This window comes from Lacerta agilis, chromosome 4 (genome assembly GCF_009819535.1).
Source record: "Lacerta agilis isolate rLacAgi1 chromosome 4, rLacAgi1.pri, whole genome shotgun sequence".
Taxonomy (NCBI): Eukaryota; Metazoa; Chordata; class Lepidosauria; order Squamata; family Lacertidae; genus Lacerta; species Lacerta agilis.
In genome coordinates this window covers 163384-190258 of record NC_046315.1, presented here as the reverse complement: position 1 = coordinate 190258, position 26875 = coordinate 163384, and the positions used below count along the sequence as shown (strand labels likewise).

General features: G+C 54.3%; 2 protein-coding genes across 3 annotated transcripts in view; one reads left to right on the top strand and one right to left on the bottom strand.

The window, feature by feature from the left end:
- Nucleotides 1-501: 501 nt before the first annotated feature.
- ARFIP2 (ADP ribosylation factor interacting protein 2) lies at nucleotides 502-7971 on the bottom strand. 2 transcript variants are annotated; one of them, XM_033145686.1, is made up of 9 exons: nucleotides 7883-7971; nucleotides 5318-5425; nucleotides 4832-4940; nucleotides 4339-4434; nucleotides 3964-4079; nucleotides 3264-3485; nucleotides 2792-2949; nucleotides 2484-2658; nucleotides 502-2187 (listed from the first exon to the last, which is right to left on the bottom strand). In XM_033145686.1, exons 2-9 carry the CDS (start codon nucleotides 5414-5416, stop codon nucleotides 2032-2034), a joined length of 1131 nt encoding a protein of 376 aa, XP_033001577.1. In that variant the 5' UTR covers nucleotides 5417-5425; nucleotides 7883-7971; the 3' UTR covers nucleotides 502-2031. The 2 variants fall into 2 exon arrangements, with proteins under 2 accessions (XP_033001577.1, XP_033001578.1); XM_033145687.1 differs by lacking the exon at nucleotides 4339-4434.
- A 3939-nt stretch (nucleotides 7972-11910) lies between these two features.
- DNHD1 (dynein heavy chain domain 1) overlaps nucleotides 11911-26875 on the top strand; it is a 55593-nt gene continuing 40628 nt past the window's right edge. Inside the window, exons 1-13 of the mRNA XM_033145803.1 lie at nucleotides 11911-12181; nucleotides 12368-12469; nucleotides 13283-13949; nucleotides 14042-14230; nucleotides 15313-15516; nucleotides 15809-15919; nucleotides 16011-16167; nucleotides 17018-17269; nucleotides 22947-23090; nucleotides 23285-23375; nucleotides 23860-24128; nucleotides 25331-25574; nucleotides 25665-25822. Coding sequence (XP_033001694.1) covers nucleotides 11911-12181; nucleotides 12368-12469; nucleotides 13283-13949; nucleotides 14042-14230; nucleotides 15313-15516; nucleotides 15809-15919; nucleotides 16011-16167; nucleotides 17018-17269; nucleotides 22947-23090; nucleotides 23285-23375; nucleotides 23860-24128; nucleotides 25331-25574; nucleotides 25665-25822 — 2859 coding nt within the window. The remainder of the gene's footprint in view (nucleotides 12182-12367; nucleotides 12470-13282; nucleotides 13950-14041; nucleotides 14231-15312; nucleotides 15517-15808; nucleotides 15920-16010; nucleotides 16168-17017; nucleotides 17270-22946; nucleotides 23091-23284; nucleotides 23376-23859; nucleotides 24129-25330; nucleotides 25575-25664; nucleotides 25823-26875) is intronic.

Here is a 26875-nt window from a genome sequence, read left to right as displayed (position 1 = left end):
GCTGCTTTCCTCACATCTCTGTGCATGGCAGCAAAGGCCAGCCAGCCAGCCAGCTCCCTCGCCTGGCCCTGCACCCTCTGCAGGAAGAGGAAGACTTCACTCTTCCAATACCCCCCCCCACACACACTTTTCAAGGCCCCGTCCCAGCTACGCCACAGAGAAGCAGGGAGCAAGGCCAGTGAGGGATTTGGGGGGGGGGGGCCTGGAGAGCTGCCTATGACTACCAGGCCTGAGTGTTCCCAGCCTGGAAATAGGTCTGTGGCCTGATCCCACAGGGCTCCTGCTCTCCACCACCAGGCGAAGAACCCCCTGCCTGCCTCTTAGGGGCCCTACACATGCACCCCAGGGCCAGCTGTGCTTGAGGAAGGCCAGTCCACTCCCAGGGCCCGCTGAGGCAGCTTTGGCCAGCTCTCTTGGCCACCCCATGTACCCCAGAGGGAATCCTCCCGCAGAAGAAGGTCCATCCATAGGAGGGATCCCCACATAAGAGCTTTTCTCCAGTTAGAAACAGAACATTGCACTTTATTTCTATGCAACCCTTTTGATTGTCTCCAAGGTCACCTGCTCCTCCTCCTCCTGGATCTCTCCATCATTCCTCTTTGTAATGGAAGTCATGCTTCTTCGACTGAAACGCAACAGACTACATGGGGCAGGGGGCCACGGCTGCTGATCTGGAGCTAGGGGAGCCTGGAAGGGCGTGAGGAGCCAGGGGGTCTCTCAAGGGGGTGGGCAAGAGCCCCTTCTGGAAGGGAGCCTGCAATTCTTCTTGCACCCCTTGTGAGGGCATCTGGCTGACCCCCATGGGAGAGAGGCAGGCCCTCCCTGGCCCCACATCATCTTCCTCCAAAGGCAGGCTTCAACTGAGAGTCAAGCAGGGGAGGAGGATAGAATGAGAAGGGACCCGAAGGGTTTTCTAGTCCAACACCCTGCAATATAGGGGTCTTGCTGGGCTCCTCCTTCTGCCGCCTGGCTGGCAGCCCTCCCCTGCCTCCACCCCCTCCACCCCACAGAGATCAAGAGGAATGATGGGGGGGCTGCCACAGAGTAGGAGCGTGCCAGGCTGAGGGTTCCCCTGGCGTCGGCAACAGGAGCATGGCAGGCTCTGATTCGTACCGTTTATTCTGGAATCTTTACAGAGTGGGTGGGGGGATCCAGCAGGGAGAAGCACCCATTCCTTTACCCTGGTGCCCCCCTGCCGCCACCCCCCATGGAGCCCCCTCACCTAGGAACACAACACAGGGGTACTGGCCATAAAACACACATACACACACACACACACACACACACACACACACACACACACATCCCCCTCTCCCTGCAAGGCTGAAGCCATACTACTTTTTGGTCCATACTGGGAGGGGGGGGGCAATCCCAGCTTGGGATCCTAACATTCACACCCACCCCAATAGCAGCACATCCAGACTGAGGCCTCCTGTGTACAGCTCCCCCCCCCCAATTTGGAGCACAACTAGGGAGAGGTCAGAGCTGCCCAAATGCAGGACCCCCACTCCACCCCCCCCATGAGAAAAGTACTGGAGCAGAACAGCAGCTGGGGGCCAGAGGATGACGCCCCCCTCCCTGTTTATGCCAGCAAGGGGGGTTAAGAAATGTGTAGTGTGGGGCTGGAGCTGCCTTGTGGCAAGAGGGAGAACCCCGCTTCCCCCTCTCCCCAAAATGCCAGCCCCTCTTTTGTGGCTGTTTCCCACCACCACCATGGAGTGTGTCAAAAGTGCAGGCCCTCGTGGCATGGAGGAGGTGGCAGAGGCGGGGGGCCCCTTCTCCAGAGCCAAGAGCAAAATCTCGGGTGGGGCGAGAGTCACCTGCCACTCAAGCAGCCTCAGGAAAAGCTGGTGGGGGGAGAGAGGAGAGTGTTTCTGCTGGCAAGGGCCCCCTCCTCGCCCGGCCTGCCTCTTCTTCTGCTCCAGAAGGTGGCGAGGGGGCACAGAGCTCAGCCCCCTCCCCCCAGAATCCAGGTCCATGAAGGGAGCCAGGGGGCTGGGGAGGGGGCGGGCAGGGGGAGGGGCGGGCAGTTCACGGCTCCTCCAGCCACGAGGGCTTCTCTGCTCCGGGGCTCTTCAGCTTGATGTTGAACTGCTTGAGCGTCTGCTCCAGCTGCTGCTGGTTGCCGGCAAAGTAGGCCGAGATGGCGTTGTGGAAGAGCAGGAGCTGCTTGTGCATCACCTTCACCTGCAACGGGGGGGGGGGGTGTCAGAGGAGCTGTGTGGAGCAGGCCAGGAGCCCCCAGGGGAAGCCGCAGGTCTCAGGGGGCTTTAGCACCAGGGGGGCTGCAGGGCACCACTGCTTCCTGCAGCAGCGAGTTCTGCATGGCAGACTTTTCTTCCTCCTCCCCCCGGGATGGGTGGCCCTCCTGCTGCCCACCTCCACCCCCTACCCAAGGAAGCCTCCCCTTGCGCCCCTCCTGGACTCTTTCAGCAAAGGCCAGGCCAGTGTGGGAGGCCTCTGACCAGGAGCCCCACCTTCACCTTGTTCTCCTCCAAGAACTTCAGCTTGACGGCCACATCTGCCCGCAGCTTCTCGTACTTGGCGCGGTGGGCCTGGAAGTGGACCTGGGCGGCGTCCAGGCGACAGAGGGTGCTGGCGTCCCGAGGGCCCAAGTTCAGCTCCTCCAGGTCCGTGCGGTAGGCGTCATACTCCAGCCTGCACCAGGGGGGGGGGGGTGTCAAAGCGGTGGCAGCAACTCCCGCCCAGAAAGAGTCACCCACTGGCAGCGGGGCACCTGCTGGGCCCTGCCTGGAGCTGCTCCCCCGCTCCCCCCTGCTTGCAGCCCCACCTGGCCGTCTCGTACTGCTTGACGGTCATGAGAGTGTCCTCCATGGTCTTGTTGACCAGCGTGTTGATGCTGGAGACGAAGAAGTTGACGGCCCCCAGGAGGGTCTCCCCATTCTTGCACAGCAGCTTCTGGGTCTCTGCGTTGTATCCAAACTCCTCCTGCGGGGGGTGGGGGCCTTGAAAAGGGGGCTGACTGTCCCGGACCCCCCCCCACAAGTCAGCCCCCAAAGGCAAGAAACCCCCCAGAACTTGTGAGCCCAAGAACAGTGTGCTGGATCAGGCCCAGGCCTGCCCCACGCATTTGCCCAATCCTCTTTGCCAGGCAGGACGTTTGTTTTTGATGCCCTTGGAAACGGCCACAGAGGCAGGATGGGGGGGGGCCTCCCCTCCGCCTGGCATCTGTGCCATCCTGCCTCCCCAGACTGGACCCTGGCCTTCCCCCCTGCCCAAAGGACATGGGGCGTGTTCCCCACCTGCAGCTCTGGGGACTTCTGGCTGAGGTCGGAGAAGGCGTCGGCCAGGGCGTGCTGCGTCTGCACCAGGCTGTAGAAGTGGTTGGTGAGGGCCCTCGCCAGGCCCAGGACGCTCTCGTACTTGCGCTTAGTGTCCCGCAGGAGCTCAATCTGCGTCTCCAGCTCCAGGTCGACGGTCCGTGAGCCCCTCCCAAAGCGCTCTGAGAGCAGCTGCTTTGTGCACTGCAGAGGGAGAAGAGGGGGGGCAGCTGTGGGAGCCTCGCCTGGAGCGGAAGATCCCCCTCGCTCTGCAGGGGGTTGGGCTAGATGACCCACTGGGTTCCCTTCCCATGATCACTAAAGCAGCTGTCCAAGGGTGTGTGTGCATGCGGAGCTCAGCTGCCAGATGGAGGAAGAGCAGGTGCCCTGGAAAGCCTTCCTGCTTCTGGGAAGGGGGCCAAGGGTCTCCTTGGGTGGGTGCGGAACAGCGGCTTAGTGGCTGCCCCCTGCCTTTTTGGAGCAGCCCCCCAAGCAGGGCACTGCAGGGCTCCAGAAGGTGGAGAAAATGCTGAGCAGACTTGCTGGCGGGCCAAAGGGGGTCGGTCCAGAAGCAAGAGACCAATCCGTGTGAAGAAGAGGGCACCTGCTTGGTTCAGGCTGAGCCCCACCAGCGCCCCCTCTCCCTGGGGCTGAGCACAACGCCTCCCCCCCCCCAGCTCACCTTGTAGGTGTTGATGCCCCACTTCTTGACGACATCAAACTTCTCCACCGCGATGCCCCGCGTGGCCTCCTCACCTGCCAGGGCTGGGCTGGAGTGCGGCTGGTGCAAATTGGAACCTGCAAGGGCCGAGCAGGTAGGGGGCTTCCTGAGCAGGGGGAAGGGGCAGGTCCCCCAATGCTCCGAAGGCTGAGCTGCCCCATGGAGGAGGCAGGAGACGCAAAGAAGGTGTTTCCTGCTTGGCAGGGGGTTGGACTGGATGGCCCTTGTGGTCTCTTCCAACTCTAGGATTCTATGAAAGCATCTCTCCGCCTCGCCTAAATTCCCCTGGAAACCTGCACCCCAACCGCTCCCATGGGGGGGGGGATAGGGCAATACCTGAGGCAGCGACTGCCTGGCTGGCTATCCGGCTGGCAGCCAAAGTGCTGGGGGAGATGAGCGGTCTTCGGGGTGGGTGAGATGGAACGAGAGAGCCTGAAATGGAGGGGGCCCAAGGCAGGGCAGAGATGGGCACCGGGCAGGGTGGGGAGGAGGGAGGGGAGCCATGGAGGGGGTGCAGGATAACACAGGGGAGTTGATGAGCTGTGGCAGACACGGACAAGGTGGCATGAGCACATGATGCCAGGCTCCCAGAGGAGCACCAGGAGGGCAGAGTTCCCCAGGCAAGGTGCTGGCTGAGCTACGCGCCTTCCTCATCCCTGGGGGTCAGGGGAAAGGGATGCTGCAGGAGGCCTGTCTTGAAGGGGGGGTAGAGGGAGGGGGCCTTGCTGACGGGTGCTTTGCAGAGGGCCCTGGGACGGGCTCGGCTGTGGGCAGATTGGCCTCCTCCCCGCGCAGAGAGCAGCACTGCGATTCTCATAGGCTGCCTGACCTTTGATGGCGCTGGTGGGGATGATACCCTCGGCGGTGCCCCCGTAGCCCCCGGAAACAATGCTGGTCTCGTTCAGGTTGGGCCCCGACACCATCACCTGCTGGAGGTCCTGCAGCGGGAGAAAGGGAATGTGGCAGAGCCAAGCCTTAGAGGAGGGGGCTTCAGGCAGGCCCAGCAGCGTCCCCTAAATCATGGTGGCTGCTCTGCAGCAGGGCCTGGTTCCCCAAAATCAGTGGCCTGCAGGGAACCAGCATTTGAACGGGGGGGGGGGGGGGGAACTGCCTCCCTTGCAGCTGGGAATCAAACTGGACTGCTAGAATGGGGGTGGGGGCCCCACAGGCAGCTGAACCACCGCACTTCCTCCCCAGCCCAATAACCACCACAGCTCAGCTTACAGAGCCCCCCTGAAATCTCCCCCTTGCAAGCCACACACCCTGAGCCCAGGACATCAGTGGACTCCCCCCATTCTTCTCCCCTCCCCGTTACCTGCTCCAGACCATCGTCCTCAGCGAGACGACGGGAGTCTCCGTTGCCATGGATTGGGATCTCCATGGTGGCTGCTTTGCTCATCAGCCCGTCGGTCATGCTCGGGGTCTGGAGGGGCCAGGAAAAAGGGGGCTCAGGCGCCAGGGCAGAGGAAGGGGCTCCACTGTCCACACACCCCATACCCCCACCCCATCCCTGGAGTATGAGACCCCACCCCATACACTGGTCCCGGTCAATAGATAAGGCAGCCTGGGTCCTTCTCCCTCCCCCCTCCTGCGAAGCCCCCACAACCAGCCAAGATGACAGTCCAAGGAAGAGGGGGCAGCCCTCCTCCTGACAGCCTCCTTGCCCCCAATGCCTGGGCAGGGGCTGGCAGCAGGAGCAAAGTGCAGCAGGACACCCCAGGGCAAACACCCGCAGGGAGGGGCATTTGTGTCTTTGGGAGCAAAGAGCTGCCTTCTGAAGGCCCAGGCCGACGCCACTTCCCAGGCCTGCTCTGCTGAGCATGGCAAGTCTTGTTCCCTGATTCTTGGATTTGGCCAGTGGACCATCTAGGCCAAGAAGAACCTGCGGGAAACCAGGCAGCGCAACAGGAGCGCAGCAGCCCCACCCCACCCCTCCCATCGCCAATCTCCCATCTCTCCCTCCTTTGCTAGGCCCCCTTTTGAGTTCTCAGGTGCGACTGGAGCCACCGTTTGAATAAAAAGCAAAGTGGGCCTGGTTTTCCAATAAATGTACCCAAAAGCCTTTCTTGGAAAGAAAAAAGAACGTGCGCCCTGCTAACTGGCAGGCCCCCTAATGCCAGCTCCAACCCATCACTCCCCAAAAGCCCCTGAAACCCCATAGATTCCCAGCACCACCCCACAGAAAAAGAAGCTTCTTGGGCTGCCCTCAGCCTCACATGGCATTTTCCTCTCAAAAATGCAGGAAGGAGAAGAGAACAGGCCCAGCACACCTTTCCTTGGAGGCACATTGACAGAACAACAACAAGGGAGGAAGCCCCCACCCATAAACCTGCTTCACTTCAGAAACTAAGAGAACCGCATACAGCCAGGGCACCATCTGGGCCAGGTCAGAAAGTTTAACAATAATGCCAGGAAGAATGCCAGCCCCCCCCCCCCGGGGCTACCCAGCACAAAACATGTAGCCTTCTTAGTGGTACCAGCCTCATCCAGGAATCTCTCTCTCTGTGTGTGTGTGTGTGTGTGTGTGGCTTCAACAAGAACCTGCCAGAATGAGATCCAGATCGACTTGCCCAGCAACGGGGGACACCCCCCAACACGTGTCTTGTCTTTCAATAACTGGGCTTCCCCCTTCCTGGGCAGCCGCTTCCCTTGGGCAGAAATTGTTTGCGATGACAAGTCCCGACCCAGATGGGGCCCAATGCTGCCCCCTCCTCCTCCCCCCTTCTTGCTGGAACCTCAGTTTCCCTCCTCCCCCAACCCCACCCCCCCAATGCAGTCAGCCTATTTTCATAACCTGGCAGGCAGTCATGGCGTGTCAACTCCATGGGTCCAGTTGGCACAAACACTGGGGGGAGGGGAGTGGGGGGAGGGGTAACAGCTCCTTCCCCACTTCAGGAACATGCAAAGTTTCCACGCTGGTGGTTGACGTGGCCACTGAAGAGCCCTTGGCAGGAAGGGCAGTGCCAGGCACCAGGTTTGTTTTTTGGTATTTGCTTAATACTGTGCGTCTTATTGGGGAGGGAGTTGGTGCACATCCGTAAATTGCCATGTATTGTTATAAACGTCCCTGGGAACTTGGAGGGAGAAATCTCCTGCCCCACAACCAAGACCCCTCGCCAGATCTGGCCAGGACCCTCCCTCCTTCCTGCAGCTGAGTTTGAGCAAGACAACCTGCCTGTCCTTCTGCAACATTAGCAAGCCCTCCCCCCCCCGCCATGATGGCGTTGCTGGAGAGGAGAAGGGGAGCCGTTCTGTCCTTCAGAAGGCCTCTCCCCCATCCTCAGGGCCCCTTAGTCAGCCCCCTCTCTGGCTCTCTCTGCCTCAAGAGGGAAGCAGCATCAGCTGCAGAAGAGATGCGGGCCAGCAAGGAGAGCGGACCGGCGCCCCCTTCCGGCCATGTTGCATTTGCCCCACGGCCCTCAGCCCCAGACCAGCCCCCGCTGCTCCCGGGGGCCTTGGCCAGAGGGCACCCACTTCCCGGGCTTCGCTTGGCCCCTCCGGCCCCTCCGGCCAGAGAAGCAGCCCGTGCCCGGTGGGTGCATCTGCCGGCCATGCCAGGCCGCCCCCACCTCGCGCACATCCGGGCGGGGGCCACGCGGAGGGAGTCCCGAGGGGGGCTGACCCCGCCCCCGCCCTGCCCCTCCGGGGTCCCGGCCAGCCCAAGCCAAGCCCCCCCCCCCCCGCCCCAGGGCCCCGGCGGCGAGCTGCGCGCTCCGTGCAGGACGAGGGTGGCGCGGCGGGGGCGCGCCCGGGGTCCCCTGCCGAGGGGAGGAGTGGAGCCTCCCTCCCTCGCTCGCTCGCTCGCCTGGCGCCCGGGAAGCGGCCTCGGCGCGACTCCGGCTCCCGCCCTCCCTCCCGCCCGCTTTGCTCCGCGGCGCACCTGCCTGGCGGCTCCCGGAGGCTCCGGGCGTCGGATCCGCGTTGGGCCCCGGGCACACCGGAAACAACGTCACGCGCCCCGGCGCCGGAGGAGGAGGGGCCTCGGCCGGGCCGGAAGTGGGTCCGGAAGCCCTGAGAGGAAGAGGAAGAGGAGGAGGAGGAGGAAGATGGAGCAGCAGCAACTTCGCGGCGTGAGAGGCGGGCGGCGGCGGAGGGGGGCCGGGCGGGCGGGCGGGCGGGGGCCGGAAGGCAGGGAGCCCGCGGAGACTCTCTTCGGGGCGACACGCGTCCATGGGACTCGTGGGAATGCGCTGGGCGGGGAGGGGCGCGGGGGGGGTCCCGCTTCCTTCCTTCCTTCCTTCCTTCCTTCTTCCCTCGCTCGGTCCCAGCGCGGCCTTGTCGTTGCAGCTGCGCGATTTCCTGCTGGCCTACAACCAGATGACGGAGCTCTGCTTCCAGCGCTGCGTCTCCAACCTGAACTACCGGACGCTGACCGGGGAGGAGGTGAGCGCTGCCCTGGGGAGGGAAGGAAGGGGGAGCCGGGAGCCCGAGACCCGGCCGGGCTGACCCCCCGCGCCCTCTCTCCGCCGCAGGAGAGCTGCCTGGACGGCTGCGCGGGGAAGCTGGTGCGCTCCAACCACCGCCTGATGGCCGCCTACGTCCGCCTCATGCCCTCCCTCGTCCAGCGCCGGATCTCCGACTACGAGGCAGCCGGCCAGGCGGCCCAGGAAGCGGCCCTCCTGCCGCCCACGGAGCCTCCCGCCCTGCCGGGGCCCAGCGTGGTCAGCACCTCCTGACGGCACCGACTGGCTGCTTGGTATCTCAGCGCCGCCACCCGCCTGCTGTCCCCGATGGCAGGGCCCCGGGATGCCCCGGGGTGCTTCCTGGCTGCCTCTCCCAGGAGCCCCTCACCAGGCCGCTTGCCCTCAGAGATGCCCATTTCTCCAGGAGCATCCCAGAGCACACCGTTTCTGGGGACAATAAAACCACTTTCTTGGACACTTGTGCGTGAGAGTGCTATGCTGGCTCTCTGTGGTGCTTTTCTTTGTGATTTCCATGCTGCTTGCCTGAAGGGAGCCCTGGGGTGGGGTGGCCCCAGCCAGCTGCTCCTTGACACTTCAGCTCCAGAGCAGATCTCCTTTGTTGGCAGCTGGAAGTAGCAAGGCTTCCTTTGCATTCACCCCTCCCTCATTCACCTCCAGGTTCAGCTCCCCCTCCACCACATGCTATTCTAAGTTCTGATTTGACATGGTGGGTGCTGAGCAGGGTGGGCCCCTGAGAAAAGGGTTTGCTGGGAATTCTGGTGCTGTGGCAACCCGGTGGGTGTGGAGAAGGGATGTGGGTGGACTGTCTGTGCCACATGAGCTGTGAACCCCTGAAGCAGGGATGATGCAGCTTCATGTGGACCAAATGCTGGTTGGTGTCTGTGTGGCATTTGGAGATGTGCCCCACCCCCCAGTTCCATCAAGCATTTGGCAAAAGAAAACATGGATCTCCAAAAGCAGAGCAGACAATGCAGGGCTCATGGGGGGAAGACCTTGCTGCTCCTGTGCCAAAGGGTCTCGTAGCCCAGTAGCCGGGGAAATGCTGTGCATGCAGATTTTCCCAGGCTCATTCCCTGCTTGCACGCAGAGACCTCTGCCTGGAACCCCTAAGAGCAGCTGCTTGTCTGTGTGGCTGGTATTACTACTAATAATAATTTTATTGTTTGTGCCCCACCCATCTGACTGGGTTTCCCCAGCTACTCTGGGCAGCTTCCAGCAGAACAGAAAAACACAGTGAGACATTAAACGTTAAAAACCTCCCAATACAAGGCTGCCTTCGGATGTCTTCTAAAAGTAGCGTAGCTCTTTATCTCCTTGGCATCTGATGGAAGGGCGTTCCACAGGGAGGACGCCACTGCCAAGAAGGCCTCCTGCTGCCCAGGACAGCTCTAACACTTTGAATTGTGCTTGGAAACATACTGGGAGACTGTGAAGATCCATTAGGACTGGTATAATATGGTCCCAGCAGCTGCTCCCAGTCACCAGTATAGTTGCCGCATTCTGGATTGTAGTTTCCGAGTCACCGACATACAGTGCATTGCAGTAGTCCAAGCAGGAGATAACCAGAGCATGTACCAGAATTTCTTCTTTGCTGTTGCCCCTTGGTAGGCTCGACATTGAGCTCCCACCCATGTTCAGTATGATTCGGAAAGGTTGTTTCATTGCCCTCATTCCCGGGAAAAACCATGGGGCCACCTAAGCTCCATGCAATGGGCCAATGCACCGACTCTATAAGGCAGCTACCTCCTGTATTCCTGCATAGAGCCAGGAACCTGGTACAGTAAGGTGGTGCTGGACCTTTTTCCAGAAGCCAATGGGACTGCAGTCATTTATGGGAGTATTGAGGGGCAGCAGATGCAGACAGGGAGAATCAATCCCACCTTCCTTTGACTCTTCCAAACCTACAGCTGCTTGTATGGGAAATGGTCTCGAGCCTTTTGGATCAGAGCTGGTCAGACCAGGAAGAGGGCAAGGGGAACACGAGATACGGCTTTTTTAAAATAATATTTTTATTTTTCATTTTATAATATTTAAACACATCTTTGTTATCCATTTTACTTCTTTTGCTCATATGAGTCTGTCGACTTCCCTGCCTCCCGCCTCATGGTTTTCCAAATTCATTTGTAGAACAGCATTTATGCATTTTCCATTTTACGTTTCACTCACTCAGAATATCACAATTTTTAAATAAATAAAACAAAATCGAAAATTCTTTCTAGTAGCACCTTAGAGACCAACTGAGTTTGTTCCTGGTATGAGCTTTCGTGTGCATGCACACGAAAGCTCATACCAGGAACAAACTCAGTTGGTCTCTAAGGTGCTACTAGAAAGAATTTTCGATTTTGTTTTGACTATGGCAGACCAACACGGCTACCCACCTGTAACTTTAAATAAATATAAAAGGGTAGTGACAATTATCATTACAAGTCTTCTTACAACCCTGCTAGTGTTGTTAATTGCTTACAATGGTCCTTCAGGTATTTTATAATTTTTCCAGTCAGCTTCGCCAATTCTGCAAAGTCCATCATCTTCATCTGCCACTCTTCTTTTGTTGGTATCTGAAGAAGTGTGCATGCACACGAAAGCTCATACCAAGAACAAACTCAGTTGGTCTCTAAGGTGCTACTGGAAAGAATTTCCTATTTTGTTTCGACTATGGCAGACCAACACGGCTACCCACCTCTTCTTTTGTTGGTATTTCTTGTTTCCATTTTTGGGCTAAAAGGATTCTTGCTGCAGTTGTTGCATACATAAACAGTTTTTGATCACCCTATGGCATCTCTTCACCCACTAGACCCAATAAAAATGCTTCTGGCTTTTTAACAAAGGTGTACTTACACATTTTCTTTAACTCATTATATATCATTTCCCAATACGCTTTTACCTTGTTACAATTCCACCACATATGATATATGTTCCCTTCTTTTTCTTTACATTTCCAACGCTCCTTATTTTTGTCCTATACATTTTAGCAAGTTTAGTTGGTGTTCGTTACCATCTGTACATCATTTTCATAACATTTTCCTTTAATGCACTACATGCAGTGAATTTGATTCTTTCATTCCATAACCTTTCCCATGATTCTAACTGATTATATCCAAAATCTTTAGCCCATTGTATCATTACCATTTTAACCTCTTCATCTTTGGTATGCCATTCCAATAATAATTTGTACATTTTTTAGAATATTTTCCTCTTATCGTCCAATAGCTTTATTTCCAGCCTGAATCTTGTTGTGTCAAAACCGTTCTTTTTATCCTCATTGAACACATCATTTAACTGATGATATTGCAACCAATCCGTCATTAACTTATTTCTTCAAATGTTTTTAATTTTAACTTATTTTCTACCTCGATCAATAAAACTCTATACGTGGCCCACTTTCATATATAATCTTTTTACCGCTATTGCTTCAATTGGCTTCAATCTAGAGAAGTTCTGTGGTTCAAGGCAAAACTCCAGCCTTCCCACCAGAAAGCCTGAAATGCCAAGGCGGCTGGGCCCGGGGCAGGGAGAGATCCAGAGAGAAATGCCTGGAGAGGACAGACGGGACCCTGCTCTGGAGCTGAGCGAGGAGCATTGCAAGGGGGTTTCCAGACGAGACCCTGCGCGCCAGCTGTCCAGTCCGGCGCCGCCTCGCCCTCCGCTTGACGCGGGTCCCCGAGAGTGCGGGGAGCCTCGGCCCCTCCGTGCCTGCGGGCGAGAGGCTCCGGGCGGACCCCCGGGGCGGCGCTGCCGGGGAGGGCGCAGGCGAGGTCGGGGCGCCCCCCGCTCCGGGTGTCCGGAGCGCTTCTCTCAAGGAGGAAAGGGTGGGGGGGGGGGCCGCAGGGGGATCCGCTGCCGCCCCCGCCGCCAGGACGGGACTTTCCGAAGGGACCCGGAGGTGGGGCGAGTCTAGGCATCCCGGAGGCCACGGCGCGACGCCCGTTGGGCGCCCCTAGCAACGCGCGCCCTCGCCTCCCCGAGTCCCCGGCCAACGCCTTCACCCGCCGCCCCTCGCCTCGACGACGCCATGGAGCCCTGCGCCCCCGACGCCCTGCCGAGTAAGAGACCCCCCCCCCCGGCAGGAGCAGAGGGTCCTTCCGCCGGGCTCCTCGGGGGGCGTCTCTCTCCCTCTTGCTTCTTTGGGCCGGCCTTGGACCCCCCTCCACGCGCTCCTTGGGGCAGATGCCCCAAATGAGAAACTCCCGGGAAGTGCAGGGGTTGGACTAGTCCGGCAAGTGGCCTTGGGAGATCATGGCTGCAGCTGCACGGCTGCCAGTTCCTTTGTCGCGTGGGAAGGGACCCCCAGGGCCGTCTAGTCCAACCCCCTGCAATGCAGGAATCCCAACATGCAGCTCCCCATCCACTTTGAAACCAGACCAGACCCTGCCTTAGCTTTGAGACACCACTAGAGGGCCTTGTTTGTTTGTTTGTTAGTTTTCATAAAAGTCATAAATACCTCAAGTGGTCCTAACCCAAACCCAAGCGCCCCCTGCTCACCTGGCTGTTACACCTGAAAGGTGGGTGTGAGCTGGGCTGGAAGCAAGCTGCAGGCAGAAGCTGAGTGATAGAGCCATGCTTGATTCCAAGGTTGTGACTATGGAAGGACGAGCCCCTCCATCGTAGGCTCAGGCTGCAATAAGCCCTATATATCATAAAGGCACCAGAGTCTCCCCTGTCCCTTGCTCTCAGGAAACCCAGCCATGGGCTTGCAGGTTGGGGTGGCGATGACTGAAAAGCCGTGCAAAGGGGGAGAAATGTCCTCGCCTGGTGCTGAAGGCCCCTATTGCTCATCCCCAGAGGGCCCCTTTTCCTGGCTGTGCTCTCCCACGCCTGAGGTGGTCCTCATCCATCACCTTTGTGTCTCTCTGCAGGCAGGCAGATGCCCAGCAGCCCACACCATTCCTGGGCCTGGGCCCTCCGCCACCGCCTGGCTACCCAGATCCAGGAGGCTGGGCATGCAGAGCCCAAGGATGTGGACGCACTTGTGGTGGAGCTGACCGCCGTCTTTCGCACGGTCCTGGAGAGAAGCAGTCGCCGGGCCTGGCTACGCATGATGGAGGCGCTGCGGTTGATCGCCCCCTTCCAGCAGCTGCTGTCGAGGCGGGCAGAGCTGGCCCCCTACCTGGAGGGCCTCTATTTTCAGTTCCGCAGCAGCCAGGCCATGGTTTCCGACCTAGATATTCTGGGGTCCATCTGGCGGGCCTTCCCCATGGACTGTGCTGTGTTGTGGGCTGACCCACGAGAATTTTGCCCCCGAGAGCCTAAAGAAATAGCCAAGCAGCTGCCCTCCAGCAGAGAGCCAGTCTTTGTGGGCCAATCCTGCCCTTTTGCGATGGAATGGGTAGCAGCTGGGGCCTCTGGCATGCTGCAGCCAGATCCTGTGTCCCTCCAGGAGCTGCAGAGATGTGTGGGGCAAGTCGGCAGGGAGGTGGCTCAAGAGGAGACCCCCCGACCTGGCAGCCTTGGCCTCATGCCTCTAACTCTAGCTGCAGATGTGCCAACAGAATACCCCTGTGCTATTCCAAGCCAGGCTGCAGGGTAAGGCCTCCCTCCCCAAGCCAGCTTGGCTCACCCCTGGGCGTTTCTGCCGGCAAATGTCTTACAGACATTTCTTTCAAATTTTGATGCAGGCCCTCCCTAGAGCCACGCAAAGAAAGCCCAGGACCGCCTACAGTGCCCAAGAAGAGAGCTGTGGCAACAGGAGACAGAGGAGGAGAAATGGTGACGAGTCTTGAGGCAGCTGAGCTCTTTGCAAGGAAGCGCCATTTGGGGGAAATAAGTTTCATTTACTTCAACGTTGCCCAGAACCGGCACTTCAGGTACCCCTGTTTTCTTGCTCTGGCTGCCAATCCCATCATGCAAGTGGGTCCCCCTCCCTCCCTCCTTTCCTTCGGGGGAGCAAAGGAGGAGAATTTTGCTCTGTCTGCCCAGCCCTGTCTTGCCCCCCCCTCTCACCAGGGTCTTCTCAGAGGCCTCTCCCAGCTTTGGTCCCCCTAGAGTCTGTAGACCTGAATCTTAGATCATAGAACTGTACAGCTGGAAGAGACTCTTGAGGACCATCTAGTCTTGCAATGCAGGAAGATGCAGCTGTCTCATGCAGGGATTGAACCCGCAACCTTGGCATTCTACACTCTAACCAACGGACCTAAACATGCCTGTTTTTCTTCTAGCTGCGATTCAACACTCGCCTGGGCAGTCTCACAGATGGACACAGCACTTTGTAGAGCTGCCTAAGGCTGAGGGGAAAGGTTGTAGTTGCGGGGGGGGGGGGGACACATGTGTTGCATGCAGATGGTCCCAGGAAAGTCCCTTGTCAGCATTGACAGCGCTGAACTCAATAGACCTGTGCTCTGGCTTACTAAAAAATGTACCCGTGCTGCTGATACATGTAGTAATCCAGTATAATATATGCAACACGTTGGCGGCGCACAATAATCTCCAAGTCAATTATACATTCTTTATCATCAAAGTCATCTAGGGGGACCAAAGTCATCCAAGTTCTGAGAAGACTATATAAAGTCTTATACAAAAACCACAAGGGCTTATAACCTGACAAATGTGAAAACAGACTGTTGATATCTAATTACAATTTAAAGGAAATCTAAAGACTGAGTTTAACATCTGGAAGACATACTAGAATTAGATATTTAGATGGTATCAAACATTTGGAAAAAAAAAAACACATTGTAATTAGATATCAACAGTCTGTGCTCTGGCTTGGCAGATAAGGCAGCTTCCCGAGTTTCTTTGTTGTCTCCTTGAGCTTCCAGGAAAAGCCCTGACAGCAGAGAGCGCAGGACGGAGTGAAGGGGGCAAGGATGCCCTGCTTTGTTTCTCTGGGGGTTGGTGAAGGGCCTCCCTTGGAGGACTGGCTCCTCTAACTCTCTTCCCCTTTTTTCAGGCCGTATGACCTCGTGGCTGTTCCCAAGCGTCTGGCCAACCCTCAGCACTACATTTTCTCCCCTTTTGGGGTGCTGCATGTGCACCCTGAAGAAGGGTCGGAGGCCTTTTCCCTGGGCGAATTGCACCGGCAGGCCGTGCTATGGCAGCTGATGCAGTACATCCCCTTCTTCCGGCTTTTCTTGGTCCGCAAAGCCTTTGTCCGGTAAGGGGGGGGGGCGAAGAGGTGCCAGGCCAAAGTGATGCGTGTGTTGTCCTCCTGCGTTGTGTGGCAGGTCTGGGTTGCTGCTGCCACAAGAGCGCAAAGGCAGAGAGCGGCTTCCCCACTCTCAGTGACACGTTTCTCTCTCTCTCGTTTTATCGTACTTTTAATATTCTGTTGGGAGCTGCCCAGAGTGGCTGGGGAATAATATTTATTTATTTATTTATTTATTTATTTATTTATTTATTTATTATAATTATCATCATCATCATCATCATCTCCCCACCACCACCAGTTGGTTCGTCAACGTCAAGCACTTGCATTACCTGAAGTGCCGGGAGAAGCTGAGCTTGCAGCTCCTCCACACGGTGCCCCACTTTGGACTTGCTCTTCTTCACATCTCCAGGTGAGTCATGGGGGTGGGGGGGCCGCTCCTCCTTTGGGGTCCTCTGTTGTTCCTTGGCCCCCGGCAGCTGTTTTGTGTCCATCCTTTGCAGGCTGCTGCTGCAGCTGCACTCCATCCACTGGCTGCCAAGAAGCAGAGTCAAGTGCTACACCTTCTCCGAACTCAAGCGTGCCCTGGCCCAGGAGAACAAAAATGCCCAAGGATTGCTCAGCAAATTCCTCCAGCTCTGCTCCTCTGTCTTGCAGTGGGTGAGCACCAGGGTGGGAGGCAGGGCGTCAAGCAGTAGCCTATGCCTCGGCTGTGCGGGAGCCGGGAGCCCACACTCCCTCTGGCAAAGGCTGGGGTAAAATCCCTAGGGCTGCTGGGAGATGCTTCCCATCCCAGGCTGTGGAATCCTCTAAGGGCAGGGATTAGCCAGGAATCTTCCCTGCTAATTTTCAGGCGTCTCCTGAAGACAGGTCTATTCAGTCATTAAACTTTCACAAGTTGAGCCAGTTGTTTTTTATTTTTTCCTGTTGCTTTAATGGATTTTTGTTTCATTGTCATTTTATATTTTGTTGTACACCACCTTGATGTCCTGCTTATTCATTTATTATCTATTGATATTCATTAAATTTGTATGTTGCCCTTCATCTGAAGATCACAGGGCGCTTCACAACATAACAATACAAAATGAGAACACAATGTACATAGTAAAACAAAAACATCTTCTGATGTTCTTGTTTCTGGGCACATTTGCTGTTTTTACCCAGCAAAGCCCATGAAGGTTGGGCCCCCCAGAATCCCTTCCATGACATTCTTGAGAGAACTGCTAGTGACACCCGGGTTAAAGGCTGCAAGTTCCCCAGTGCCAGTGACTTGGGCCATCCTGCTTCATTCAGGGAATGGCTGGGCTCCTGCAAGGGGCCCTTTGAAAATGTGCAGTCAGGTTGCCCTTGTGTGAAGTTAGGCAGACTCCTGTTTGCAGGCAATCAGCCATGTGGATCTGTATGCATGTATCTGCTACAGATAATTCTGCCTGTCTGGGCCCAGGTGAGGTGCCTGCCTGGCTGCTACACCCCAGCGGTGGTGTCATTGTTGCATGTCTTGCTCTGGCAGGTCCGGGACGACACATACAGGATGGTCCGTGGGCTGCAGCAGCAGGTGCAAAGCTACAAGCTGTACATCACCAAGGCTTCCCTGTACAAGCAGCGCGTCGACTTTGAGAAGTTGCAGAACCGCCTGCAGATCGCCGAACACTGGCTGCAGAGGCTGGGCTTCCTGGCCCTGCTGGTGAACCTGCTCCTCTGCCAGAACCTGGTCTCTGCAATGCAAGAGGAAGTCAGAGCATTTATCTATGACACCATGAAGGTCCCGTACCCCAGGGATACCTGCTCTGGGTGGGTAGCAGGGTGGGTGGGGCAGAACCTGTTGTGGTTTCCAGCTTCTGCTCCAGCAGGGGATTCAGGGTAGGCCTCCAGAGTCTGGCTCAGCTCTTTGCTTGCAGAGCAGACAGGGTGCCCTGCCTTACTGAGGTTATTAATACTTTGTATTTGGTGATAATAATAATAATAATAATAATAATAATAATAATAATAATAATACTTTATTACTTATACCCCGCCCATCTGCCCACGCCTCCCCAGCCACTCTGGGCAGCTTCCAACAGAATAACCAGAGCATGTACCACTCTGGCGAGACAGTCTGTGGGCAGATAGGGTCTCAGCCTGCATACCGGATGGAGCTGGGAGACAGCTGCCCTGGACACAGAATTGTCCTGGTCCTTCAGGAGTACAGTTGCCCCATTCAGGACCAGGGAGTCCTCCACACCCACCTGCCCCCTGTCCGCCCAAAACAGTACTTCTGTCTTGTCAGGATTCAACTTCAATCTGTTAGCTGCCATCCATCCTCCAACTGCCTCCAGGCACTCACACAGGATCTTCACCGCCTTCACTGGTACTGATTTAAAGGCGAGGTAAAGCTGGGTATCATCTGCATACTGATGAAAACTCAGCCCAAACCCCCTGATGATCTCTGCCAGCGGCTTCATATAGATGTTAAAAAGCATGGGAGAGAGGATGGAACCCTGAGGCACTCCACAAGTGAGAACCCAGGGGTCTGAACACGCATCCCCCAACACCACTTTCTGAACACGGCCCAGGAGGAAGGAGTGGAACCACTGTATAACAGTGCCCCCAGCTCCCAGCCCCTCTAGACGGTCCAGAAGGATGTCATGGTTGATGGTATCAAAGGCTGCTGAGAGATCCAGAAGAACTAGGAAACAGCTTTCACCCTTGTCCCTAGCCCACTGGAGATCATCAGCCAGTGTGACCAAGGCAGTTTCAGTCCTGTGATGAGGTCTGAATCCTGATTGGAAGGGATCCGAATGGTGTATCTGGAGTTGTTCAGCAACCACCTGCTCAATCACCTTGTCCAAGAATAGAAGATTTGAGACTGGGTGATAGTTGGCCATATTGGCCAGATCCAAAGATTTTTATTTTTTTTAAAGAAGTAGCTTAATGACTGCCTCTTTCAGTAGGTCTGGGAAGGCTCCCTCACAGAGGGAAGCCTTCACCACCCCGCAGAGCCCATCACCAGCCCTTTTTATGAGCCAGGATGGGCAAGGATCAAGGAAACAGGTGGTTGGTTTCACTCGTCCAAGCAGCCTGTCCTCAGAGGTAACAGATTGGAATTGTTCCCATGCAACTTGACTAGACAGGACTCTAGCACTCTCCCGCCCTGGCCCTGCTCCCACAGTGGAGTCAACCTCTTTCCGAATCTGAGTGACTTTATCTGCAAAACACTTTGCAAAATCATTGCAGGAGATCTTGGGGTCCTTACCAGGCCCCGATGGCGAAGGTGTTTCCATTAGATTGCAAACCACTTGAAAGAGTCTCCTGCTGCTGTTTTCTGGAGATACAATAGAGGCGGTGAGGAAGGTCGTCTTCACTGTCACTGTCGCCACTTGGTAGGCTCAACATTGAGCTCTAACCCGTGTCTGGTCCAATTCAGAATGAGTTTTCCACCACCGGCACTCTAGCCATCTTAGCTATTGTTTCATCGTCCTCAGCCCTGGAGAAAACCACGGGGCTGTCCGGGCTCCATGCAATCAGAGAGGGTGCTTCGGAGCCAGACAGCCGATAGCACTGGTTAACTCTGCATTCCAGCAGGCCACCAGGGAATCAGCTGAAAGGCCATCAACAAGGGATAAAACATCCCTGAGAGCCAGTGTGGTATAGTGGTTAAGAGTGGTAGACTCGTAATCTGGTGAACCGGATTCTATTCCCTGCTCCTCCACATGCAGCAGCTGGGTGACCTTGGGCTAATCACACTCCTTTGAAGTCTCTCAGCCCCACTCACCTCACAGAGTGTTTGTTGTGTGGGAGGAAAGGAAAGGAGAATGTTAGCCGCTTTGAGACTTCTTCGGGTAGTGATAAAGCAGGATATCAAATCCAAACTACTACTACTACTACTACTCTTCTTCTTCTTCTTCTTCTTCTTCTTCTTCTTCTTCCCTACCACTCTCTGGAAACCATTTGGATCCGTTAAGTGGTGGGGGTAGGTAGACCATCCGAATCGGTCCCACCTCCCTGCAGAGGGGAAGGGTCACGGAGAAGTCCAGTTGCACCAGGAAGTGATCCAACCATGGCACTTCTTTTGTTTTGCTTTTTTATTTTATTTTATAGAAAATTTATTGGTTTTAACAAAACAAAGAACGATATAACACATACATCAACACAAACCCAAACACAAACCCCACAATCAAACCACAACAAAACAAAACACACCAATAATTCTTTTTCTTGTTTACAAAAAAAAAAAACTTTTCTTGTTCGAATCTATACTCGGTGACTTCCCCCGTCTTCTCTCCTTTGGTTCCAATTTTAATTTTACTTTAATAACTTCTCATCTCTAAAATTAAATCATTCAAAAATCAAAACTATACATACTTCTTAAAATCTTATTTTACTCCAAAATAATCTATCACTTCTTATCTTAAATCAAATCTATTCCAAAAATTACTTCATAATAATTAATAATATAATTTCATAACACAACAAATTACTTCTTATATCAAATCATGTCATACATCTTCTTTCACTTAGACTGCTGCTAATAAAAAGAAAATTCAAATATCTCTTCTCTAGTTCAAAAAACTTAAAATCTTAACACACCGGCTTCAGGGTACCATAATAAACCATCCAAATTTTATCCTTATTGTATTTCACCCTATCCCTTTTCTAACCATTTTCTTTCGCCATCTTGGGGTCTCCCCCCAGATATTCCTCCGTCTTACACCAAAACCATTTTTCAGAATGTCCTCTTTTCTTATGAGTCCACAGTTCCAGATGTAGTCTACAACAGTCCTTGCAGGGAGCAACAGGGTACACAAATCATCACCTTCCAGCATCTCCGCTTCAAAATTCCGTTCATCATTTGATTGTAGATAAATAAATCTTTTCCCCATCATTCCTGGGCTCTCACCCCAGAAATTGGATATACGTTGTCTTCTGATCCTGAGTCTCTCACTCCAACAGGACCTTTCATCTTGTCGGAGTTGCAAAAACATTGTACTTTGTACTTCGATAATTCCCTTAAGCTCCCTGCCAAGGTTTCCTTCCATTTTAGCAATGTTCTGAACAGTCTTTCTTGTAAGATATAAATTGTCATCCTGATTCAGCAAAGTTAATTTCTGGTTCAGCAATTCTAATTTCAAAAAAATAATCCTTTGTTCGTGAGTCAATCCAGAGTCTAAGACCAGCTTGAAAACGAAACCCAACATGGTAGAAGTGGGCATAGGGTATCAAGTTTCAGTATTTTCCATCTTAGTCACAGTACTTTTCCATCTCAGTCACAAGTCTCCGCAGCCATTTTCCCTGGAGTCAGGGCGAAAAGATTGCATTCCATCCGCTTTAAGAAGAAATATTCCCATCAACTTAGATCCCCCAAAAGGGGTCTAGCCAGTCTCACTTGTCAAATTCGAAACATTTGTATCCACCGCTGCAACAGCATCGCCATCAAAACAGTTACTTTCTCTTTCACTCAAAGGGAGAAAAGCGGGCTTCCTTTCCGTCGTATCTCCCGGAGCGCCAAATGTCAAAAATAGATCCAATGTTAGCGTACTCACGGCCAACGGGCTTTTTCTGTTTTCCTTCTGACAGGTAGAACGATCTCGCTCATCGCGAGCGGCGGCCGCCGCTTCGCCGGTCCGGTTGGGGCATATCTCCTCAGCCCAGCTCCATGGTCCCTTCACCCCCACTCCCCCTTTACAGGGGGAACGGGAGAAGGGTTCGGAGCTATAGCGGGCTCGCCGGAGAGCCCAAGCCGCGGGACGCTCGACCCGTGGCTTAACGGAGCCCCGCTTTGCGGTAGCGGGGCTCCTACCCCCGGACCGGCCTGGGTCGCTTCGCTGCCGAAGCGACCCACGACCGCCCGCGATGGCGTCCTCGCCGGAAGTTTTGCTTTTACTTAGTGTCAGATCACCCACATCCATAGAGGTAAACACCAGCTCTAAGGTATGTCCGTGACTATGAGTTGGGCCAGACTTATTCAGGGACAGCCCTCGGGCAGGGAATCCTTGGTGCAGCGGGGAGGTTGGTACACCAAAAGGAATCCTGTACTGCCCCTATTGCCCAACTTCCATAAGATGCACTTATGGTCTTCCCAATAGGACGCCTGGTGCAAACTAATGACTTCCTAAAAATCACTGCAACATCCCCTCCCAGCCCACAAGGTCTGGGTTGCTGTGCATAAGAGAAACCTGGTAGACAAGTAGCAGCAAGGACAGGCCCATCTGCTTCATCCAACCAAGTCTCCATTACACATACCAGGTCAAGTCCTCCATCCACAATCAAGTCGTGGATGACAGCCATCTTACGAGTCATTGATCTGGCATTGTACAGCAGCACCTTCAGGTCATGTGGGTCTCCCTTGTTGATTCCAGTATCCATCCGGTCAGGACCACACCTGGAGGTAGGGATAGTTCTCAAACAATGACTAAACCTGCCTCCTTGGTAATGACATGGTCTGGTCTTAGCATAGCTCCACCTCCTGCCTGTGATGGGTGGGGTATAAATAAATAAATAAATTGTTGTTGTTGTTGTTGTTATTCTGTTGGCTGGGGCCTACTCCCAGGCAGCCCTGACCCCTCCCCTTAAGAACAAAATGCAAACTATACAATAAGCCACTAAAACAACAGAAACTAATAATAACAACAACAAATTACAATTATACTAAAATTAAACTAATCCCCAGCCCCAACTAAACATTTATTCCACCCCCAACACTAAAAAAGAATTTAAAAGGGTATAAGAATAATAAGTAATAGGATTAATAAAAACTGACTTCTTTAAATTGTCTAGACCAAAAACATGGTTGAAAAGCTTTACTAACAGAACTTACTCCAAAACAAACTGAAAACAATAAAACTACATTCAGATAGAGACATAATATTATGTGCTGATCCCAGCACTTGCAATAAAAATCTTAGAATTATGGATATCTTCACCCAGAGCTGAAATCAAAGCTTTGCATCTCCCAAACAGGCTCTTTTTAGCCTGAGGCTATCTCTTGGAGAAAGACTTACCACACCATTCTCTTCAGTGATTTTGGAACAAAGAGCTAACACACACAAAATGGATCCCTACAGATTAACATACACATAGGGCTGTAATACAATCCTTTCTCACCTTGTGACAGAGCTAGCAGAGATGCATTCTCACTCATCATAAACTTGTTTTAGGGAAGTTTTTAATGTGTGATATTTTTGTATTTGATTTCTGTTGGAAGCCGCCCAGAGTGGCTGGGGAAATCCAGCCAGATGGGCGGGGTACAAATAATAAATATTATTGTTGTTGTTGTTGTTAGGCTCTCTGCAACTCTAGTTTAGCTGAACGGAAGTTCCCATACCACACTACACAGTATACATACAGACACATACTGTACAGCAGAGAGTTCTTTCCCGTTTCAGGGTGCAATTAAATAGTTACACTTAACATGTCTAGGGCGCCAGAAGCCTTTTCACCTGCCTCTTGGTGTCTCCCCACAGGCCGATGGCATCAAGCGGAAAGCAGTCCTCCAGGTGCACCTGGTATTTGGTGCTGACAGGCAGCTCATGCTCTTCCCCTCCCACATGGAGCTGGAGGACTGCCTGCTGGGGGCTGTGAATACAGTCTTGGAGTCCGTCCTGCAGGTGGGTCAGCTTCCTGGTCAAACACCACGCAAGGGGGTCCCTCCTCCCTCCCTCTCTCCCTCCACCCCACAACTTCCTGGCCTCTTGTGCCTTGCACTTGCCACATTTCCATGCAGTAGGTGGCAGGGGCTGCCCAGAAGTGTTTGGGAGGGGGATTTGCCCCACCAGCTGAGTAGACTTTCTGTTCCCTTCAGATGACCCGAATCAAAAGTGAGGGGCCAGCACCTCCGGAGAATCCTCAGAGCACCGCATCTGAAGCTGAGCATCATGCAGCCCAGCCGAGTGGTAAGCCAGGGAGGTGAAGAGCCCCATCCCAGTGGGCCCTTGGTCTTTCATGGGGGCTGCTCAAGGGTGGGGGTGGGGTGTTGGACTGGGCCTCTCCAGAAGTGACACCAAATCTATGCCAGTTCCTTCTTGCTCCATCCACATCCACACCATACCCTGAAAGCCCCCTTACACCACTTCCCCCCACCCTATAAATCCTGGGAACTGTAGTTTATGAAGGGCCTTGGGAACTAACTATGTGAGAGGTCCCAGCATGCTTAGTGAAGTACAGTTCCCAGTATTCCTGGAAGAAAAGCTACGACTGTTGAAGTGATCTAAGAGTGCTTTAAATGTATGGTGTGGGTGTGAACCGTGAGCTTGCCAAGTCTGCTCCCCTTGTTTGTTGTATGTGCTCTGCTTTTGTGGTGCATTTGCCGTCTTGTGGACCTACAGATTTGATTTTCCACCTTGGCCGGGTGACAGTGCCTGCTCTCCTCCCCTACAGCTGTAGATGTGAGCAGTGGTAGCACCATTCCCCAGCAGGGCTCCCTGGGGCCCATCATGCAGCCCAAGCGGCTGCCGACAGCAGAGCTCTGTGGTGAGAAGCCCCAGCTGGTATATCAGATGGACGTGAAGGTGTATGGTGGCCTGGAGGTCATTGGCCACCGGCTAAAGGGCATGTACCCCTTGCTGTCACGGGAGCAACTGGAGAAGGACCTGAGGTCAGACCGCACCATCCAGGAGGCTACGGAGCAGCTGCGTGCCCTGCTCACGGTAAGTGCCTGCTGAAAGTGTGGGCTGAGCTGGGGCTGGGGCTGGGGCTGCATCCAGGCTTGACAGCCACCTGCCGTGGTTCTGCCTGGCATAGGGAGCTGTAGCAGCCAGGGTTTGGGGCAGGGGCTTGGATTGCTTTGTCTAGGGACTTACCCAGCGCTAGTGAATTTGGACCAGCCTGGGGCCCATTCTTTGGTAAGCTGAGCAGGACCTCTTTGGCAACAGTATAGCAAAAGGGACAAGGGCAGGCCCTGTTGCTCCAGAGCTGTCTCTTTCCACACTGCACTCTGTTCCTTTTCCTTCAGGTGCCATGCAGATTCCATCCTACCCATTTGCATTGCTGGTAGAGAAGGATCTGGGACATACAGAGGACCATTATCCAGCCAATGCATGATAGCAACTCAGAGAGTGCAAAAACTACTTGGGGCAAGAGAGAAACACTGCAAATGCAATAGAATTGTAGAGAGGGAAGGTACCCTGAGGGTCATCTAGTCCAACCCCCTGCCATGCAGGAATCTCAATTAAAGCATCCATGACAGACGGCCATCCAACCTCTGCAAAAAAAAAAACCTCCAAAGAAGGAGAGTCCGCAACCTCCCGAGGGAGCCCGTTCCTCTGTCAAACAGCTCTCACTGTCAGGAAGTTCTTTCTGAAGTTTAGTTGGAATCCTCTTTCTTGTAACTTCAATTCATTGGTTTGGGTCCTACCATCCAGAGCAGGAGAAAACACGGAGCGCTTGGTCTTAGAAGAGAGAACCAGGGGGGCACACTTGTCTCTACATACACACTCTATAGAAAGGACAAGGAAAGGTTCCCCCAAGAGGCAACCCTCTCAAACAGGACATGGAGTCCAACAAGTTTGAAATCCCCAAAGGGGATCAGAGTGCTCCACAGAGTGTTTCCACAGCAAGCAGACAATAAGGAATGCTAAAAATATATAACTTTGAGACGCATTATTGCTAAAATCATAAAGACCCAAAACATTTGTCTTTTTTTGCACTCCCTGACCAGGACTCCCAGGAGGTGGGAGCAGGTTGGCTTCTTCTTGAATCATGGGGTGTGGGGAGAGCCAGGCCCCAACATCTCCAGGGGAAGTGGTGAGAGCTGCAGAGCATGTGCAGGTTTCCTTTCTGGTAGCTCTGACTCGTAGGTCCAGCATGCCAAACGCCTCAGCTGAGTGCTGCCCCCTTTCCCCACCCACAGATGGCCCTGACCGAGACGGAACTGCTGTGCCGAGAGTACACCTGGCTGGGTGAGATATACAACTTTGTGCACAGCTGGAGCCCTAGCCAGCTGGAAAGCATGAAGAGCTGGCCGGCCGAGGAGTATGTGAACCGTATCCTCAAGCTGCGCACGTGGGTGGCCCAGGTCCAGAAGGTGCCACGTGTGGTCATCACACACAACCTCCTTCTCTTAGTGGACTGCAGCGGCATTCATCAGGACCTCCGTACGTGCCAGGGAGGGGTGGGAGCAAGGGACCTTGCTGGAGTTCCTGCTCCACTGGGGGGCCATTTTCCAGCCCGCTCTGTCCTTGCAGTGCCTCTGCTGGCCTCCATCAACGAGGACATCCTGTCCTTGCTGCTGAGCGAGACTGCGCAGCGAAGCGAGAAGCTGATTGCTGAGCTGTCTGGCGTTCTGCAACTCTACATGAATGTTGGCACCGACATCTTCACCATTGCCAAGTGCTCCCAGAAGGTAGGATTCCTCCCCGCCCCCCACCTGGCAGGCAGGGAGGCAGAAAGGCCCTTGCCTTAGCTAGTATTCATGGTCATCTGGGAATATTCAGCTCCCGCCTTCAGTTAATGTGCAGATTCACTGTTCCCATGTTATAACTTTCCTGCACATCTCCAGGTTGTGTGTAAAAAGAAAAGATTCCTCTTGCTTGCCCAGTTGGGGCCCAGACCACTCCTTGCCAATAGATAAGCCCTGCACTGCAATCCTATTATTATTATTATTAGTAGTAGTAGTAGTAGTAGTAGTAGTAGTAGTATACCACTCTTCATCTGAAGATTTCAGGGTGGTTCACAGCATAAAAATACAGAATAAAAACACAAACTGAATAGTAGTAGTAGTAACAACAACAACAACCGGTCCTAAAGGATCTTTTCTGGCTCCCAGTATGTTTCTGAGCACAATTCACAATTCAAGAGCCCCAAATGTTGTAACAGAGAATTCTCTGTTCAGAGCCTCTAAAGTCTTGAGACTGCTCCTATGATCCTGGGGTGGGACTAACAGGGAAAGTAGCTCTTGTATCTTTCCAGGAAGCTTTTGCTACATGGGGACACCTGCAAGAAGGAGGCTGCTTGTGGGGGGTCTGGCTGGAGAAAGGAGGGGATTCAGACCCCTCACCTGTCACACTTTCTTCCATGGGTGGCTTCAAGGTTGGGCCCCCCTTAGTAGTCTGAGTTGCCAGGGAGCCCTGTCCAATATATGAGGAGGGATCCTGGGGTGATGGCCAGGAAGCAGAGTTTTGCATCTTGTTTCCACTTCTCTGTTTCCACCCTCCCATTTTTCTGCTGCCAGCTGTGGATTCCAGGTTCTGCGTGCTCCTGCCTGGAAAACCAATGTTGTGTAAGGAGCCTGGGCATCCTAATCACATTTGCAGAGGACAGGGCTGAGGGTTGGGATGGATTCCCAACCTGGGGCAGACCCCAGGTGCTGCGTGGTACAGCCAGGGCTTGAGGGCTGGTGATGCCCATCTGGGGCTCTCTGGGGCAGCAGCAGCAGCAACAACCCTGCTTGACTTTT